Source organism: Rhopilema esculentum, chromosome 20, assembly GCF_057945365.1.
Source record: "Rhopilema esculentum isolate cy_ngs chromosome 20, ASM5794536v1, whole genome shotgun sequence".
Classification (NCBI taxonomy): domain Eukaryota; kingdom Metazoa; phylum Cnidaria; class Scyphozoa; order Rhizostomeae; family Rhizostomatidae; genus Rhopilema; species Rhopilema esculentum.
Genome location: NC_142834.1, coordinates 13,993,449 through 14,012,976, shown reverse-complemented (window position 1 = coordinate 14,012,976; position 19,528 = coordinate 13,993,449). Strand labels below are relative to the sequence as shown.

Below are 19,528 nucleotides of genomic sequence, written 5' to 3'. Positions count from 1 at the left end.
TGGTCCATTTTCACCAGCACACGTGGTCCATTCCCAACGGAATAAGATGCCTCGGCCCGTTTCTATATGCAAAGATTTGCATTTTCAGAATATAAAATATCAAAAATAGATTTTCCACTTTCTTTCTTGAATTTAGCATATTTCACATATCATTTTATTCTTTAAATATAAACCAACACATATATTCACAAGAAAGGTTAATATTTAATACATTAAATAAAGGAGATGAGGTTTCAAGTCAACTTGGGGACCAGGTCCTGCTACGAAATGTCAACGCGAAGGATTGTCTGAAGCATAGAAATGCCGCGTCCTGCCTGCAGCATTAACATTTTCAATCGATTTCGCCTTCGAAAATTAGCGAAACTGCTGCTTCGACATTGCCACCAGTTTGTCGTAACGCCCGCAAACTAAGATTATCGTCCATGATTCCTACATCGCGCATCTGTTGGAGCGCAGCCTAGAAAAGAGTGCAATAAGTTTTTGTTAGGCCCTCTCTTAATATACATTAATATACAGAGAAAAAACGAAAAATGAAGACTTATTCAGGTGTTGTGACGTGTGTAGCTTTAAGAGTAGACTCTATATGCAGCCAAATTATCACCAAAGCCTGGTTTTAAATAAATTATAACACTTTTTAGCGGTACAGAATTTAAAAATGGCTTTGAAAAAGCAACATTTTGAAACATACTTTAATTTTTCGCCTGACACTCTTCAGAGTATTAAAAACGAGAGAATATTGATCGATTTGAGTAATTGGGAAAGAGTAGATCCATAAGAAGTGGAGTCGTATAATAAAGATCATTTTGTTGTGAGAGAGTTACACTCTTTTTTTTATAAGAACCAGTAAATTTAAGTTCAGGCTGACTGTTCTTAATTTTTTCGAAAATCTGAGGGCTGGATTGTTCTAAATTTGTTCTTAAATTAAGAGGCTGTAAACAGTGCTATTGCTAGCTTTTTCGCTCTAAGGAGGTGTTCAGGACTCATTTGCCAACAAAGTGAGTGAGACAGCCTTAATTTGCTGACAAATTTGAATATTCACCGAAAAAGCACCCACACATCGCTAAAAATCCTCGATTTTGAGAAAAAACGTTGTTCAAAATTGCATTTTGCAGAAGCTCAGCCTCAGCTTGTTCTTAATTTGTTCTTAACTTTTGACCAGTTTTGAGGTTCGTGTTCTTATGAAATTGTTCTTATAAAAAAAGAGTGTACTTCGTTTTCGACTCACTTCGTGCTGTGTGTCGCCAGCAGTCGCTTGGTTCGTTGGTGTTTGAGATGCTAATGCGGATGCAATGGCCTGGCTGAAGAAGTCAGCCGTGATTGCCGTCTGGCCAGGAGAAACCACTCGTGGAGGGGGGGCCGCCTGCAAGGGGGTAGCAGCTTGCGAAGGGGGGACTGCTTGTGGAGGGGGGACAACTTGAGGAGAAGAAACTGCTGGTGGAGGTTGAGATTGTTGGGTAGGTTGAGGACCTGAGAAAAAGAAACAAGGGTTGATCAATCAACGGAAAAAATCGAAGCTCTTTGGGAACTTTCAGTGATAAAAGATTTAAGGTCGCATCAGACAGGAGTGTATTGATACCTCAAGTATTTGCTGTCGAAATCATTTTTTTGAATTTTCCCGTTTTCAATAAATTTCCCGAAAATTTTATGAATAAGAATTTCAATGAAAAGCATATAATAGTTCATGTAATATATTTCATCTCAATTAATGTCATATATAAATGATATAATTATCAAAGTTTGAATTATACATATGTACACTTAGTTTTATATCAAGAATTAAAAAACTTTCCCAATGTCAGAATTTGACCAAATTTGAAGTATTTGCCCAAGCTATTCCACTGTTTGGAACTGTTGGGAGTGTAACACCCCCCAGTAGCTACGCCCCTGGCATCAGAGCCCGAAATATTTTCAAATGATAGCTTGGAGAATTTGATAATAGAATATCCAGTGTTTGTTGTTATCAAATCCAACCAGTACGAAGCATTTACAAAGAAAATTACGTCATAATCATGTCTAGATGTTTACCTGAAATAGCCCCAGAAACCCCAGCTTGCGAAAGGGCCCTAGCAAGCTGCGCAGCTGATATTTGATGTTGCTGTGCTGTCTGCCTTTGTTGGGCCTCGTTTGGTAAAGTGTTTATATCCCGGAAAGCATTCATCTCCCGAGCAACTGCCTAAAGGAGCAAAAAATTTAAAATCTAATACAAAACTTACACAATTCAAAATAACCTCAAGATACTTTATAAGTGAGAATCTTGACCGTACTAGGGTGGGTTGCAGAATATATTTGCTGCAGCATTAGGCCCATTACTCCGATGAAAACAGAAAAAAGTTTTCCTAAAGCTGACTGGGCCCAATGATAGGTCTTTTTTTCTGCTGCAGCATCAAGTCAAATTTGGGCTTAATCGGGCACTGCCCCCTTCCCAAAGAATGCTGATTGTTGTTTTAACTGGGGGTGGGGCATATCACTCAATGAAAATCACATTCACCCTAGGCAAAAATCCTGCTTTTGCCTAGAAAAATCCCCCAAAAATCTCTAAAAATCCCATTGTTCTAAAAAATCTCGAACGCTCTAAGAAAAGAGTGGTACAATAAGATTTATTTCCTTATTCATCCTGGGAGTAGAGTCCCCTTTTTGTTAATGATGAAAAATAGCCTTTGCAAAAGTTATTTCATTGCTAAAAGTTTCATAAAGGTTTTCCAAATGCCGAATGCTCTAGGGCTACTTTCCAGAAAATAACAAAAACATTTAAAGAGATATCATGAAATAGAACAGCTAGCATGCCACAAGGAACTTTTTCATTTGAAGAATTTGTTGATGTAATTAAGAAGAGAAAGTTGCAATACTTTGGGCATGAGGTCCAAGGGAGTTGAATAAGAACGGTATTAAAAAAAAGAATAGAATGGCAATGGACAGCCATTAGATCAAACGCATTAGATAGGGGTGGATCATCATGACAATGCGAACTTTGAGAGGGGTTTTTTACATCCTTGTATATACATTAATGTTAGTGTCACCTTAACGCATAATACCTACCCTCTCGAATTCTTGCAAACGAACTTCCTCATCGTTTAAGTTATCAATTGGTAGTGGCATGACATCTTCGGTTACAGCTGCAATGATGTGACCTGCAGCTTGTGCCAAAGCTGGGTGCTGCTCAACAATTCTGGTCAACAAAATAATATTACCGATTAATAAATTAAAAGGTAAAGAAACTCCAAAATCATTTCAATTCAAATATGTTGACTCATTTATGACTACTTTTATCAAGCACGCAGGACTCAAAAACGCACCCAGTCCAATTTAGTGCCCACCCTTAGAGAAAAAAGCTTCCATAAGCACCATGTAAATTAGCGCCAATTCTTGGACAAAAAGATTTTCATAAGTGCTAATGTGTGAATAAGTGCCCATGTTCAAAAAGGCAACTCAAACCAACTTTAGATTCATTAAGCTAGTACATAGCTACCAATATGCAAGCTTGTGAATAGTTTTCAGATTTTGTAAAGATTTTTGAGATTTTTTGAAGATTTTTGAGATTGTTATGTCTCAAAATGCAAGGATGACCTGATATGTTTAGAGCAAGGATGGCTCAGTTGTTAGAGACGCTGACTAAAGACCAAAGGGTCTGTGGTTGGAGTCCCTGACATGAGCAAACTCTCGCCAGCTCTCTGTAATTCCAGGCATAGGAATCAGGAGTTGTGGTCACATCGAGAGGAAAGACCAGGACACTGCTTGATAAGCATAAGCTTCTCAGTGTCCTAAAAACTACCTTCAGATGCTAGGTAGAAATAAATACAAAAATACAAATGTTTAGAGCTGTATATGATGAGAAATCTTGAAGCTTTCAGGCTGTTTTTCATGGGAAGTCTAAGAAAACGGCAAGATCGTCTGTGAATCTGTAAATAATCTTTAAACGAATATCTTGTCAACTCACTTTGCCACATTTGCTGTTTCTGCAACTTGCAACAAAAGCTCAGGATCTCGTAGCAGTGCTAAAATTAGGGAAATATTTTAAATCAAGTCATAAATTTGATGAAATATTTCAATCGGAAAACTTGATGATCATTGCAAGCTGTGTTATTGAGTGGGAAATGTGAATCTTTCACCAAGGAAAAACTCGAGGTTTTAAGAAAGAAAGTGATCATTCTAATCATATCACTTGAAAGCTCTTTAGAACCTGCAAAGCAAAAAAATATATGGTTGCTACTTAGTCTGTAGAAGATAATGAAATCATAAACTTAAATGTTATTAGGTAGATAAACTATACTGTGTTTTTGACTACCTAGACTTAATACTTACAAAGTGCAACAGGATCCTTCTTAAGAGCTGGTGTTGCAGCAATGAGTTGTTCAATGGCATCTGGATCTTGCAAAACACGTTTAACCTTGAAGGAACATGGATTATCTCGTTAAGTATTACATGAAAATTTCACCATGCAAAATTATACAGGAAGGTGAATTTTGTATTATAGTTCTTGCATCTCGACTTTTCGAAAGTTTTCTAAATTGTTTGTTTTGCATGAAGTAATCTTGACAGTTTCAAGTCTATGTCAATAATATTAGATGTGCCATGTTGCTCAAAAGGGACTGTAAGGGCATGCTAATGTTTTTTTAAAACAAAATTGTCACTATGAATGCTACAAGAATGCTCCTTGGCCAAAGCAAGTAAATCCTTATCAATTATTCATAAATTGTAGAAAAAACTTTGAATGTTTTATCCCAGTAAAAACCAACAAATTAACGCAAAAGGTCAAACTAAACTTTTTAAAATCGCAGTTATTAGATAACAGAAGATAAATGTATACATGTCTTATTCTTTATTATCCATTTATCTTCATACTCTTTATTATAAGCTAAAATTTATTTGATTAATTCATTGTCATTGATGCATAATTAAGTTATGTTGAAGAACATCTACCTTTTCAAATAATGCTCTTTCAATTAATCCAGAGAACTAACAAATGAATTAAAAAAACTGATATATTTTACTGAATTCTTGTAAATTAAAAAAATAGCCAAATATTGCCTCTGTTTTGGGTTAGCTGAGATAGTTGCACAAACATCTTTAAAATTTCTTGTCTGCAAATTCAGAAGACCTTGCTTTTCAAATTTCTATAAGAAGCCCTAAGATTTAATCAACATTATATGCCCTATTTTAATGAAGTTAAATTTCTTGTATTGTTTATATGACTCAATTCAGAAATTTTGTTATTTTATAGAAATTACAGATTTGCAACCTTTATTTCTTTGCTTAATTCATCAGATAAACTCACAGAGGCTTTGTAAAGAGGACTATCCATTGCTTTTTCTAAAAGTTCTGTTAATTGTGTTGGTTTCACATCTTCAGTTTCTTTCTCTAGAAGGCAATAAAAGACTTTAATTATGAGAAAGCAGAATGTTTAGCATTTTGCCCACCTGTTAGTCCCTTTTTGTGAGAATTTCTATAAACGTAACTGTGAAAAGGGTGTTTGAGAGAAACCATTAATTTGCAATTACATCGTCTAGCGCATGATAAAGAAAAACAAAAGCCTAAAATCTGGCGCTCCTAGATAATTCCCCAAGGTATGAATTCCCAGGTATTGTACAAGGTTTGAGCTATGATAGAAAAAACCCATTGTGTTGTAAATCACTGTAGCCTTAATGTTTATTTTCCACTTTACAAAAAATTGTAGAGGCACTTTTAGACATCTCCCTAAATTTGGACATCTCCCTAAATTTGGCCACTTTTCTCATCCCACAAGTGTCTGTTGCATTCAGATTTCATTATATTATCAAGTGAAGGCTTCAAAATCTGGTTTTGTTGCAATAAAGGTTTTGTGAGCTCTGTGGCACAGTGGCCATTACTTGCGAGAAGAGCACCCTTGGGCAATTGTGACTCTTTCCACCCAAGGTTATGACTGGGTACTTGTTCCACAGTTATGGATGCCATCTATGGCTGCACGATGTTATATACTCCTGAGCAAAGCAACCTGAGGGTATTTTGTAATGATGGTAAAGCAGCCTATGCTAATGACACACTATAAACAATCAATTAAATTTACTTTCTAAAGCCAAAAAATTGTGAAAAATACTTGTTTGGATTTTACCATTTGATTCAGACTGTGTCTTCAAATTTTTTGGAAAAATATATATGGTAACGCCCTCAGTTAAACCATAAGAGGATATTGTCCTTTGGTCCTCTAATGTTCTTCCACAGTACACCATATCTGAAATTGACAATTGATTACTTGATAAAATGCTTGAGATGAAAGGCTTTATCACAACATAGTATGTAGCAACAAAAATACATACAACTAATCTTATGCTTTTATAAAGTATAAAAGTTTTAAGTTTGGAACTCTTATATTATATATATTTTGAAGTAGTAGAGCATGCTATATTTTGGAGCTGAATGAAATCAAACAACAAGTTTCATCTCTACAAGCCTGTTTTGTGTTACAATAAGCCTGTTATACAATCAGTTCTATGCGTTTTTGGAGCATACAACAGGACAAATCCAAGCTGGAACTCAGGCAGGGGCAGACACTTGATCAAATATTGGGGGGGCAAGCCTATTGTTTTAATAAGATGACATCACATTTACCATTGTTTTAGAGCAAAAGACCATTGTCCTCTAAAGTATTGGGGGGCGGTCGCCCCCCCTTGCCCCCCCCCCCCAAGTGTCCGCCACTGAACTCGGGGTTTCAAACTTGATGCAATCGTAGTAAACTATTCTATAGGGCTGAAGGGCGAATTCTAGGTCTTTCTGATATTATGTATTGTAGAGTCTAACTTTAATATTATGTCCACAAGCATTTGCTTATCATGTTCCTGGGTGGAATCCATGCAAACATCAAACTGGATATTGGCGAGTTAATTACGAACTTGCACCAAAGGTTTTATATCTTAATGCCAACACCAAAATTTTATGTGGTACAACACATAATAAAAACTATAAATTGTCCTTCTTTGCCAACAACGGCTGGTTATAAGTCATACGCTTGCCAAAACGTAGCAGAAAATCCATCAACCTTTCCTCGCTCTTTCTTCATTCTTTCTTCATTCTATGCCAGTACCCCCAACCAAGGAAACTATGAAGTCCAGCTACATGGGCTCAACACCGGACCATGATGTGTAATTTTAATCAAATTTAGATCCACAAAACAAAATTGCCCTTTCCACCGAGAATCTAGATGCGAAAAGGAGGTAAATCGAGAGAGCTAATGCAAAATTTTCAAGAACATGCTAATAACGGCTGCTAAACATACGTTGTTCGTTTACATCCAGTCCTGTGATTTCTGATGCCCTTTTTCTCAGCACTTCAACATTTTCCGATAAGTCGAAATTTTCTAACCGCACTCTTGTTTTCGTTCTGGAGTCCCTCAGATGTAAGAAAACCATTGCAACACTTTGCCTTTCTGACTTTTAAAAATCTTTTTAGGCCCACATCCGTTCATCCTCGTTTTCAAGATCCGTATTTTCGGTAGGAGGGCATTTTATTACCACGGGAATCTTTTATTTTGGAAAACTTTGATAACTCGTAATAATTTTCACATTTCTTACCTTTGAATCAGTGGCGTACCCAAGGGGGGGGGGATGGAGGGGTCCGGACCCCCCCCCACTTTTCTGAAATATGGTACTCGAGATTTGTCCAAAAACGATGTAAAACTCATTGGGGGGGGGGATAGTATACTGTATGCTTGTGTCAATAACAATTGTAAAATGCTTTGCTATTTACCGTAGCTTACATGAATCTAATAATGGGGGAAAATTTGCAAAAGGGCGTTTCCCCGCATTTGCGAGTGTTTGAAGGGCGTGGTCCAAAAAATTTCTAGGGGCTGGGCCCCAGACACCCCCCAGTGCTACAGCCCTGGGTACGCCACTGCTTTGAGTTAGCTGTTTGTTGTATTCTAAGATAATTAAGTTAACTTGAAATTATGGAAATCAGTCTGGTGATCGGCCATTTCGACCTCGCCCTGCACAAAAAAGAGAAATGTCCCACATTCTCATTTCATATTTTCATTTCATTTTAAGTTCTTTAGACACGGTTGCCCCATCAACCTAGTGTGGATGTTTTTCAGGGAGCCATGAAAAAAATAAATTACAATAATACTTTATTAAAATCAAAAATAAAGAAGATTATTAACAATATTAAAATTAGCATAAAATATACAAAATCTAAAAGAAATCTACGTTTAAATGTCGACAGAGAGGGGGCTAGCTTGACCCCCTTTTCTAGTTCATCCCAGACTTTTGATCCGCAGAATGAAAATACTTTTTGGCCATTGCCTGTTTTCATTCTTGGAAGAAGCAAATCAGTCTCAGAATTTCTCAAACTTACAATCTCACTTGTTGTGTTTCTCGTAAATAAAGATCAACTTCGTGTACAAAATGTTCCAGTCATCAGCCTCACAGGAAAACGATGTTTCTGACGAAGTTTTTGAATCAGCCAAATTTACATTTGATGATGGAAATATATCTAAATTAAATTTTTACAGCTTGGAGGAGACTACGTCTGAACGTTACCTTGGAGTGATTATAGATAATAAGCTAAATTTTAATTATTACATAAATTATATCTCAAACAAAGCCACAAAATTGTTAAACCTATGTCGCCGAAACTTGTACATTATTTGACATCAGTTGATTTGCGTAAGGCTTGTAGCGCAAAGGCTTCTCATTTTAACAAAAAATGATAACAGATAAAAAGCGCAGAAGTTTTGCGGCATTTTGGTGTTCTGGTTTTTTTGGAAGGGTTTCTCAAGAAATTATTATCACTAAGTTAAAAAGTCCTTTTCGCCAGCCTAATTTTGTTTTTGTCTGAAAGCGCAATCGATCTTCGAACTGTTCGGGTACTTTCGTGAGGGAAGTGTACATGTGTCCCCCAGATGTTAAAGCTACAGCATACAATGCAATTGTCCGTCCCCACCTAAATTACGCATCAGCATGTTGGAGTCCACATACAAAAAAGAACATTGACAAAATTGAAGCTGTCCAGAGACGAGCTGCAAGGTTTACATTAGATTATCACGTTTATGGAACAGACGCTCAGTTGACACAGAAAATGAAATCATTAAACTGGCTACCACTACAACATCAATACTGCATCAATGACCTTCAAATCTTCAATAAAATTCGATGTAACATGCTCAAAATCTCGTTTCCAGAAATCCGCTCAGAAACAAGAAAATTTAATGCAAGCAATGATATTCGAGCAGCGAAACAAGATATGAAATTGAACAGGCTTCGAGGTTTTTGCAGATGACTTAGTTGAAATGTTGAAAACAATATTTATGATAGTATTATGGCTTCGGTGGAGTTCTTTGCCGATAAAATATGTTACAATGGGAGAAAGGTGTTAGAACACAGGGTTCCAATTCATTGTATTATTCTTCGGGTATATAAGGGGTGGCTTTATAGTTAGGTTCAGTCTTGCCGTAAGCTTTGTTGAACTCAGTGTACCTTGTCGCTAGCTTGCAGAATTGTGTTTGCCGTTACATTGTCGCCGTTAGCCGTGTAAGATATTTTTAGTCGTTTGCCGTCAACTGATGAATTAGAAGAAGTGTATAGAGAATTGGATAACAGTTTTTGCCGTATTTATCGTGAACGTTTCTGCGAACGACCTACGAACTCACATTTGTAAAACCCCCTTTTTAAGTGGTTTTACAAAGGGCCAAAACAGTATTGGTGCCGAATTGAAGCGAGGGAGGAATTTTTCAAAACAAGGTCTGGAAGGATATTATCTTTTACAATGATTCGTTTTTTTACTTTATAAAGCATATAATACCAAAATAAAATGTTGATAATACATATACATTGCTTTTTGGACGATGTTGTCAAATCGTTGTCATGAATTATACTGTACCCTGAATTAAAATGTACCTTAGTACATTCTTGCTATTGTCCTTGTGTATATCCGGTACGAGGTTACTAGCGGGCACGTGGTAGGTCGCAATTGATGATTTGTCTTTCTTTTCACTCCGACATTCCGACCAGAGCAAGCGTTTTTTGTATTTGGGTAAGGTTTTGTGTTTTTCAACAATATTTGTATATTTACTTATGCAATTGCCAATTTTTGTGTGTTCTAGAACGAACTAGTGAGTTCAGCGACCTAACAGAACGACCTAGTGAGTTTGGCTACCTAAACAGAATGATCTAGTTCCTTCCTCTTCCCCTCATCTCTTTCCTGCTCGTAGCTATTTCGTTTCTTACTGATTCTTCAATTAGAGCTTAGCTCCCAAATTAGTTTCACAAAGGGGGGTTTCTAACCAGATGTAAATTCAAGCTAAATAGATTTCATCACATAATGATACCTTTTTTGCTAAGGTAATCAAACTTTGCAATCAGATAAGTGTGGGTGTGGCACTGTGGAAGTTTGATTTTATATGCGTGGCCTGTGAATATTTATGTAATTTCATATGCTAAATGTTGCTGTACACCCAATAAATCCTATGAAAATGGACTAATTCTTTAAATTGGCAAATTGAAATATAATTAGTTATCACTTAATGCATGGTTGTTATATTCCGAAATTTTTGAATGTGTTAGCATAGTAAGCCTCTTCTAGTGTTCTTTTAGGTTATGGTCAAATTTAAATAAATTTTGTAACATCACACTTGAGAACTTCTTTTGTACTTATACCCCAGTCTTTGGGAATGCCAGAAAATTATCAGGATTTTGCCAATGGAAATATATTTGAAGAGGTCTTCTTTCTCTTTCATCCATTCTCTTTCTCTTAACAGAAAGAAACTCTTCTTGTTAAAAAAACAAATGAAACATGTAAGCTGGACTGGCAGAAAAAAGCTTTCTCTCTTAGGCACTGTGGAGCAGGGTGGCTGGGGGGGTGGGGCTTTAGCCCACCCCCACATTTTGCAAAAAATACCATATATTAAGCAATTATCTACTAGTAAAGCCTCTTTTTATACGGTTTTAGCCCCCCCCTCAATATTTTCAGACCCCCCACTTTTCTCAACGCTTCTCAGTGCCTGTCTCTTAGCGAAATACAAGAACAGACCAGAAATATAAGCATTAAAGACTTCATTGATCTGTATCTGTTAAAGTTTTAATATTTTTGAATTTAATTGAACAATCAACTGTTCTGCTAGATATTTTGTAATCATGGATGAAAGCCGATATCAAAGTCTGTTTGAATACTTGGACAAAAATATTTTCCCAAGGGATGCGACAGCAAATGCAAAAAAGGATTTGCGTAGAGCCAGTAAAAAGTTCTTCTTAAAAGGTATGATACATGAAAATTTTAAGTCAGTTTTTAATATAATATTTCAAGGTTTGATAGTTGTTAGTATTAGGGAGGGGCAAAGATATTAGCTTCAGAAGAAATTATAATGAGCAAATGTGTGTCTCTGCAGTGCTCAGCAAAGTCTCCCCTTAATCTTTTAGAAAAATCACCACTGTTTATTGTCAATAAATTTCAATTGTCAAGGGAGCGTGATGCTTATGATCAAGTCATTCTACCAGGGGTAGCCCTTGACACTCCCCTAATAATTTTAATTTTTGTAAAATGCTCATATAAATGTGATTGCTGTCTCATTTTCAAAGAATAAGAAATGAAAATATGAAGATAATGAAACATTTTCTTATGCAAGTTTTTGTTAGATTTTAAAATTATATATAAATATACATATATTTCACAATTAATGGCTGTAAACATATTTATCTCAAGAATCTGTTTTTCTTATAACATCAAGCCTCTTTATTTCCTTTGAGATGGTAAAATGTTCTACAAACCTGTTGAAAAGGCCACAAAAGGGGGGCAGATTGAGCATGGTGCTAGAGAGGTGGTCAGAGGAAGAGAAAATGCCAAAGAGATTTTTGATGCATTTCATGACAGTCTCGTGGGAGGCCATACTGGCACAACCAAAACATGTACTGCCATATCACAGATATATTTTTGGCCAAAGCTATGGGATGATGTGAAGGCTTGGGTATGATATAAAACCATGATATGCAAGTGACATTGAAGAGCTAGAGGAAATTGCACATTTTAGGGATAATATTGAATTTTTTAAAGCAATTAATCTTGAAACATTTCATTTTTTTCAAACATTCAACATTTGTAATATTTCAAATTTTTGGCATCAGTGTCAATCCAATGCCATATATTAGGCTACTAATAATTGTCATTTTCTTTAATGACTTTAAAACAAGAGCAAATATCGCAGGGTCAACTGTCCCGGTTGACTTTTGAAAATCCTTGAATATTCCAATTATATTTTCCATCAGTTATCTTATACTGCCTTTGCTCCCTGGTTACAATATGATATCTATATTGAAAGAATTGCAGTAATACATTGCCAAATTTTGATTTATCTTACAGATACAAGTTTGTGATAAATGTCAGCGAAGTTCTGACATTAAAGTTGTGAAGGAGGAGTTGCAACCAATAAAAGTATTGCACCTTGATCTGGATAGTTTCTTCAAACTGATGTTATATTTTGTGCATATTATCTATATCATGAAACTACGAAACAGGCTTGTAGAGATAAACCATGTAGTTTTACTTTCTTCAACTCTATGATATATCACGCTCTACGTGCTAACATATTGAGCACTGTGCTACGGAAGTATCAAAAGACAAATTTCTATTATCTATATATATATATATCATATTGAAATGTTCATATGGCTGTCTAAAGTGCTCAAACTATTGGATCGACTAAAATAAAGAGACTATCTTCCACAACTCTGAGTTTCATATACAAAGAATCATCAGGTATATTGAAATAAGCAATTATAAAGGTGATGAGCAATGATGTGCTAACATTATCATTAAAAAATCAAAAGCATAAGAAGAGTATTGAACTGTCTGAGTATGTTTAGAGGCTAAAGAATCACTGGAAAACCATCTAAGACATGTTAAGTGACTAACCCATAAAAGTTTTATTTACTCTAGATATACTCGAAAACAGGCTTGTAAATTTTCAAGCACAGTTGTTAATTTTATAACTACCCTAAAAGCTCAATTAAGCCCCCCTCTTGTGGGCATTTAGTTGGACTCTTGATGAGTGTGATGATGATAAGATTGTGTGCATCAAATACGGCCAATGTAAAGACTAACTTGTGCGCCTTTAGAAGTCAATCAAAATTTGTTTCAAAGAAGTCCTAGGGTTATCAATTGATCCAGGTTATTTTTAAAACATTTCTTGCTTCAAGTAGAGATATCTCGGTTGGTGAGATATGGAATCTTGGCATTCCTCTTGTTTATTTACTAATACTTTTCAAATGCTTTCATTTTTTTAATGTCTGGAAATGTTTGTGATTAATCATTTTACCTAGAATTTTTTGGCTAAAAGGCTAGTAAATTCTCTTTTCTAACAACAGGTCACTTATCCATTCCAAATGATGGGAATTGATTTGGTTGGGCCACTGAAAACAACAGCAAATGGGAATGCATACATTTTTACTGCCACAGATTTCTTCAGTAAATGGACGGAAGCATTTCCAATAAAATCAAAAAGTGCCTCTGAAATTGCAGGATGTATTCTGAAAATCTTCTTCAGACATGGAGCTTGTCATGCTTTCCTGTCCGATAATGGAGGAGAATTTGTCAATGAGGTGATAACAATTTGTAATATTTTATAGAAGAGACAGAAAATTAAATTTTGTATTGTGACTTCCATGCATAATTATGTCCATTCAGTAATTAAAAAAGGATTTTTACAGATTAACAATTAAATGTAAAAATTTGAAGAAGCATTTAAGTACCCAATTAAAAAGAATTAAAAACTTTTCATATATGTATATGTTTTGGATCATGCTGAATCATTGTATGCAATAACCGTCATATCATATAGCACTCGATCCTCATGAAAAAGGAACACTGTGTCTTTTTACATTTTTCACAGTGGAGAAGTATCTAGATTTAGACTGAGGTCCGTGGCGTAGTGCTTTCAAAATAACAAGGTGAGTTCATGCACATAACGTTGCTAAAAACAATAGCAAAAGTAAAGATTAGTTATATTTTGGCATCCCCTGCCCCCTCCCCCCTACCAGTGCACCCTTGGCTGCTGTTTATTCAAGCGCTTCAGATTTAATACTAAATTATGCTGACAAGCAAGTTATGGTACATTGTTAATTTTAGCATTGTTCACTTGCTTTCACTCGAAAATGATATATGTATCTTTGCAAGATCAATGAAAATCTCATGCAAGCTTTGGGGACGAAGCACAACAGGACTGCAGCTTACCATCCACAGACGAACGGACTAGATAAAAGGACGAACCAAACGATTCAACGGTACGTTTCTGGGTCCAATTTTAATAAATGCAGTTCCTGTAGCTCCTCTTTTGCCAATGGAACAATTCTTTGAAATCTTTATTTTCTGTGCACTCTTTTGTTATCAAATGATTTACAGGCGTCTGTGTGCATTTGTTGGCGAGCACCCTGAAAAATGGGACGAGTTCTTGGATGCTGCATTATGGTCAATGAGATCAAAAAGGCAAGCAACCACAAAGTTTTTGCCTTTCAAGGTCTTGTACGGCAGGGAGCCCAATTTTCCTGTGCAACTGGAGGAAATACCAGAAACTTTTGAGGTTTGTTTCACATATTTTTTGCCCTTTAGCTCACATAATCGATGCTTTTCCGTGTGTTCATCCGCTACCTATATCTTACTTCAAATGTTCTTTCTTCATCAAGCTGAAGATATACGCGCGTGCGTATTTCTCTCTGGAACTTGGAAAACCTTTATTTTGTAGACAAAAGAATTGTTGCCTTCTGACGAAATGATCGAGGAACACTTAGAAAAGTTCCAAGAAGCCAACATAAGTCTTTATTCAAGGTTACTCCAAAATGTTGAGGTAGGACAAGAAAAACAAATTGCTACGCACAGGAGCAGAATTCGCGGGAAAGGAGGTGTTATAAAGCCTGGCGCAAAGGTGCTGGTGGCAAATATTTCCCTTAAAAATCAAAAGGGGCGTAAGTTGGAACAACGCTATAAGGGCCCTATGATAGTGGTGGATGCTGTAAAGAACAAGATGATTTTGGAGGACTTGGAAGGACGGAGGTTGAAGAACCCCGTTCACAAAAGTCATTTAAAACTTTACAAAGAGGCGAAGGGTAAGAAGGTTGTTACCAAACAGCCAAATTAAAAGTTCACTTTGAATTTTGATACATAAGTCACGAAAAGCATTAAGTTTCACCGAATACACCTAGGTAAACCAAGGAGCTTTCTTTTGTTGAAGACTATTGAAGCTTTCGCGTACCAATTTCTTCTAACGGTTAAAATATTATGTTTTCAATTATATATCTTGTTGCATTGGGAGATTTCATATTTGTTTCTCCAGAAGTACACACGCTTGGCGATGTTGCTGCTAATGAAAGCAACGACAACACTTCAGCAGGTAATACAATATTTTTTTACAAAATGCCGTCATTTTTGTGTTTGTCATTTTTTTTAATTTGTCTCCTGGTGTTGTTGATGGACAAGGTACCTCTCTAATTCCCTTTTGACTTTGCTTTTTTTCAGAGTTACTTGAAACAAAAATGCACGCTGTGATCAACAAAGAAAGGCAGTCGTTGGTTGATGAACCTGATTTGAAAGGCAAAAGTAAAAAGTTTTCTCTGCATTTTTGTGGATCTAAGTTTTACCGATTTTTGTTTTAAGCAGCCGTATCCCCAGCTCCGCTACACTTTATTTGACTTATAAAATGTTGCGGTTTCAATCATTGGTAAGAAGCAGATAATTGAAATCTTTATTGAAACTGTAGTTGCTTTAGTGCTGGCGGTCTTTACAGTGCAATATAGCTGCCTTAAACTGAAAGTCTAAAATGAAACAAAATAAAATTTTGTTCTTATAACCCTTTTTCATATTTGTTTCTCCAGAAGTACACACGCTTGGAGATGTTGCTGCCAATGAAAGCAACGGCAACACTTCAGCAGGTTCTGCGGATCTAATTTTATTTATGTTTTTTTAAAGTTTTTTGTTTTAGGCAGGTGTATTCCGATGTACATTATCACTTGTTTTAGGTAACGCATCAGTTTTTATTAAAAGAGAAAAACTACACGGAGAAGACAAATTCACATTTACATGGAGAAAAATGCCAGGTACAACTCTGAGTACCTTTTTGCTTTTTGATTTTAAGCTATGCTTTTCAAATAATTTGTTTTTATTTTCTATTTGAAAATTATTTTGGTTTACGTACAAAGTACCAATAATCTAACGAATTAAAAATATGCCTTTCTTTTATATATGTTTTATATGTTTGAATTAAAAATATTCCTTCCGTCTGTTTTGTCCAAAGCACCGTCGCAGGCACGAAGCATGTCTACAGCTACTGTCACAAGACCAGAGATAGATGGTAAGCGCCTAACTCTGGCATCTATTTAATCATATAAGACTGGCTGACGTCCTTGTCTGCTTTTTCTATTTAGTACGTTAAAAATCTGAAATATTCTTGATACCGACCTATCGTTTCATATTTGACAGGCAATGTAGAAATTCCGAAATCCGACAAGGTCGATAAATGTATTCTATACCAACTTGACCTATTTATATGAGGAAGAAAGATTCAAATGGCAAAGGACTTGTAAAGATTTTATGATCTATCATTTTTCTAGATAGTGAACTTCGTGCTGACAGAATAATAGCAAAAATCGAGGAACAAGTTAGAAGTATGAACCTTTTCCCTAATTTTTGTATACATTTGTACATGTCATGATGATTATTGTTCACCTGTCTATAAATTGCCCCATTGGCAGAGCTTTACCGGCTTTTGGTGTATAGAAGAGGAAGGTTCTAAATTGCTACTCCTACTGCGAGAAGCAATTGAAGTCGATAAGAAAAATAAACATTTTATTGACAAAGGATCCATGGACAAATTGTCTCCCAAAGGTGATGCGCTATCTTCTCACTTAGCTACATATCGGACCCTAAAGCTACAATATCTTTTATACAATTTTCTACTTCCTTCCAAGGTCGAATGTCAGAAATGTACTGATGACAAAATATTTCATAGCAGATGCCTTCCAGATCGAATTGGAAACTTATTTTCTTGCGACCTTCTCCAAGAAACAAACGAACCAGCCACAATAAACGATGTAAATACTGACCAAAATAACAATAACAAGAAAACGCTCCATTCGTCCTGAAAAAATGGACAAAGCGAATCAAAAGGTGCCAGGGCTGTCGAAATGGATACGAAAATGAAGAATTTGTGGTTTGCCATGTAGAAGGAAGATCTATTTTTAACAAAACAACAAAGAAGGAGATGCTTGTTTATGGTAACGGCTATCACCATGCAAACTACAGCTGCATTTTTGGACGACACGACTATTTCAAAAACGTTGTTGTCTCGCCTAATCTCCAGTTGGACATTGAGAAAATCAGGTTTTTGAAAGAAAAAAGAGGATTGCCTATTTTAAAATAAAATTAAAAACACAAGCAATGAAACATCAACATAAACAACAAATCAGATCTATAACATTCAACTCTATAACAAAATAACAATTCAGCAATTCAGCATTCAACAGACACCTTCATTGTTCCTGCTTCCTTCCTTTGCAGAATGTATTTCAAAGGGGGCATTTCATACTTATTCTACAGGGTGGGAACAATTTCATTCAGGCTAATCTGGATCTGAATGAAAATGCTCCCCTTTCAAAAAACTTCAATTTCTTTGAAAAAATTTAAAACTTGGGTAACAAACAATGCCCTTTGAGGTAATGTATTAAATCTAAGCAAGTATTTCCAAAGGGGGCATTTCATACTTATTCTACAGGGTGGGAACAATTTCATTCAGGCTAATCTGGATCTGAATGAAAATGCTCCCCTTTCAAAAAACTTCAATTTCTTTGAAAAAATTTAAAACTTGGGTAACAAACAATGCCCTTTGAGGTAATGTATTAAATCTAAGCAAGTATTTCCAAAGGGGGCATTTCATACCTATTCTACAGGGTGGGAACAATTTCATTCAGGCTAATCTGGATCTGAATGAAAATGCTCCCCTTTCAAAAAACTTCAATTTCTTTGAAAAAATTTAAAACTTGGGTAACAAACAATGCCCTTTGAGGTAATGTATTAAATCTAAGCAAGTATTTCCAAAGGGGGCATTTCATACTTATTCTACAGGGTGGGAACAATTTCATTCAGGCTAATCTGGATCTGAATGAAAATGCTCCCCTTTCAAAAAACTTCAATTTCTTTGAAAAAATATAAAACTTGGGTAACAAACAATGCCCTTTGAGGTAATGTATTAAATCTAAGCAAGTATTTCCAAAGGGGGCATTTCATACTTATTCTACAGGGTGGGAACAATTTCATTCAGGCTAATCTGGATCTGAATGAAAATGCTCCCCTTTCAAAAAACTTCAATTTCTTTGAAAAAATTTAAAACTTGGGTAACAAACAATGCCCTTTGAGGTAATGTATTAAATCTAAGCAAGTATTTCCAAAGGGGGCATTTCATACCTATTCTACAGGGTGGGAACAATTTCATTCAGGCTAATCTGGATCTGAATGAAAATGCTCCCCTTTCAAAAAACGTCACTTTCTTTGAAAAAATTTAAAACTTGGGTAACAAACAATGCCCTTTGAGGTAATGTATTAAATCTAAGCAAGTATTTCCAAAGGGGGCATTTCATACTTATTCTACAGGGTGGGAACAATTTCATTCAGGCTAATCTGGATCTGAATGAAAATGCTCCCCTTTCAAAAAACTTCAATTTCTTTGAAAAAATTTAAAACTTGGGTAACAAACAATGCCCTTTGAGGTAATGTATTAAATCTAAGCAAGTATTTCCAAAGGGGGCATTTCATACTTATTCTACAGGGTGGGAACAATTTCATTCAGGCTAATCTGGATCTGGATCATTTTCACTTTAGGCTAGGTAAAAATTTGATAAACAAAATCCAATCCCTATAAAACTATTGAATTTTATGATTTATTGCGAAAATTTTAATTGAAAAGATTCATAAAGGTAAGTGTTACCTGGAGCTTTTTCTTTTTTGCGTTAGGCTTTTTTTCCTAGTATTTATGTGACGGTAACTTAAATGTTTACTTTGGTCGTAATTATGGTCGCAATATGATAGCCTCGCTTTCAGAGCGCAAGTCCTTCCTTATTTTATCTTGGTCCTACGTTACCATGACATCGTTTATCACGGGATGTAAATAGAATCACCACGGGACTACCACGGGACAATCTGGCCAATGGGGAAGCGTTTATTCATAGAAAATTACGTCATACGCATCTATATATACGCACGAAGCAACATTGTGAAACAGTGTCCATCTCAGGTGTAGCCACTTTAGGTTAGGCCGGGCACTCATCTCGCTTACTTCGAACAATGTGGACTAAGGAGCCATACAAATAACGCTTACTTCCATCTGACGAATTGCTGCCATGTTTATGACTCAATTCTCACAACCTTTCTTTGAAACACTAACACTGGGCAAGAATTGGTAAATGCCGAAGCGACCGCGCCGTCACATATAGTGCTATGCGGTGGTGTCTGCCATGGACTGCCCTCCAGGTCTGTCTGTTATGTTTCCAAGTTCTTCTTGGCATACTAACAGGCTGGCCGGAAGGGTATTCAT

The 19,528-nt window shown here is 35.9% G+C and overlaps 2 protein-coding genes across 2 annotated transcripts in view; one reads left to right on the top strand and one right to left on the bottom strand.

The window, feature by feature from the left end:
• The window catches only part of LOC135687548 (superkiller complex protein 3), a 48,857-nt gene extending 44,414 nt beyond the window's left edge, over nucleotides 1–4,443 (top strand). The window contains exon 50 of the mRNA XM_089114379.1: nucleotides 4,287–4,443. The gene's annotated coding sequence lies outside the window, so the exon portion shown is untranslated. The remainder of the gene's footprint in view (nucleotides 1–4,286) is intronic.
• LOC135687549 (ubiquitin-like protein 7) lies at nucleotides 107–7,445 on the bottom strand. The gene is made up of 9 exons (XM_065204137.2): nucleotides 7,247–7,445; nucleotides 6,086–6,205; nucleotides 5,273–5,355; nucleotides 4,300–4,384; nucleotides 3,935–3,992; nucleotides 3,037–3,166; nucleotides 2,026–2,173; nucleotides 1,226–1,467; nucleotides 107–457 (listed from the first exon to the last, which is right to left on the bottom strand). Exons 1-9 carry the CDS (start codon nucleotides 7,377–7,379, stop codon nucleotides 332–334), a joined length of 1,125 nt encoding a protein of 374 aa, XP_065060209.1. The 5' UTR covers nucleotides 7,380–7,445; the 3' UTR covers nucleotides 107–331.
• Between the last annotated feature and the right edge of the window lie 12,083 nt (nucleotides 7,446–19,528).

Bases quoted from the DNA above. Each gene is read 5' to 3' on its own strand.
- LOC135687549 (XM_065204137.2), bottom strand. From the start codon at position 7,379: ATGGTTTTCTTACATCTGAGGGACTCCAGAACGAAAACAAGAGTGCGG. The intron at 5,356-6,085 runs GTAAAATCCAAA...ATTGCCTTCTAG, and splicing joins GACACAGTCTGAATCAAATG to AGAAAGAAACTGAAGATGTG. The intron at 3,167-3,934 runs GTGAGTTGACAA...TTTGTTGACCAG, and splicing joins GAAACAGCAAATGTGGCAAA to AATTGTTGAGCAGCACCCAG.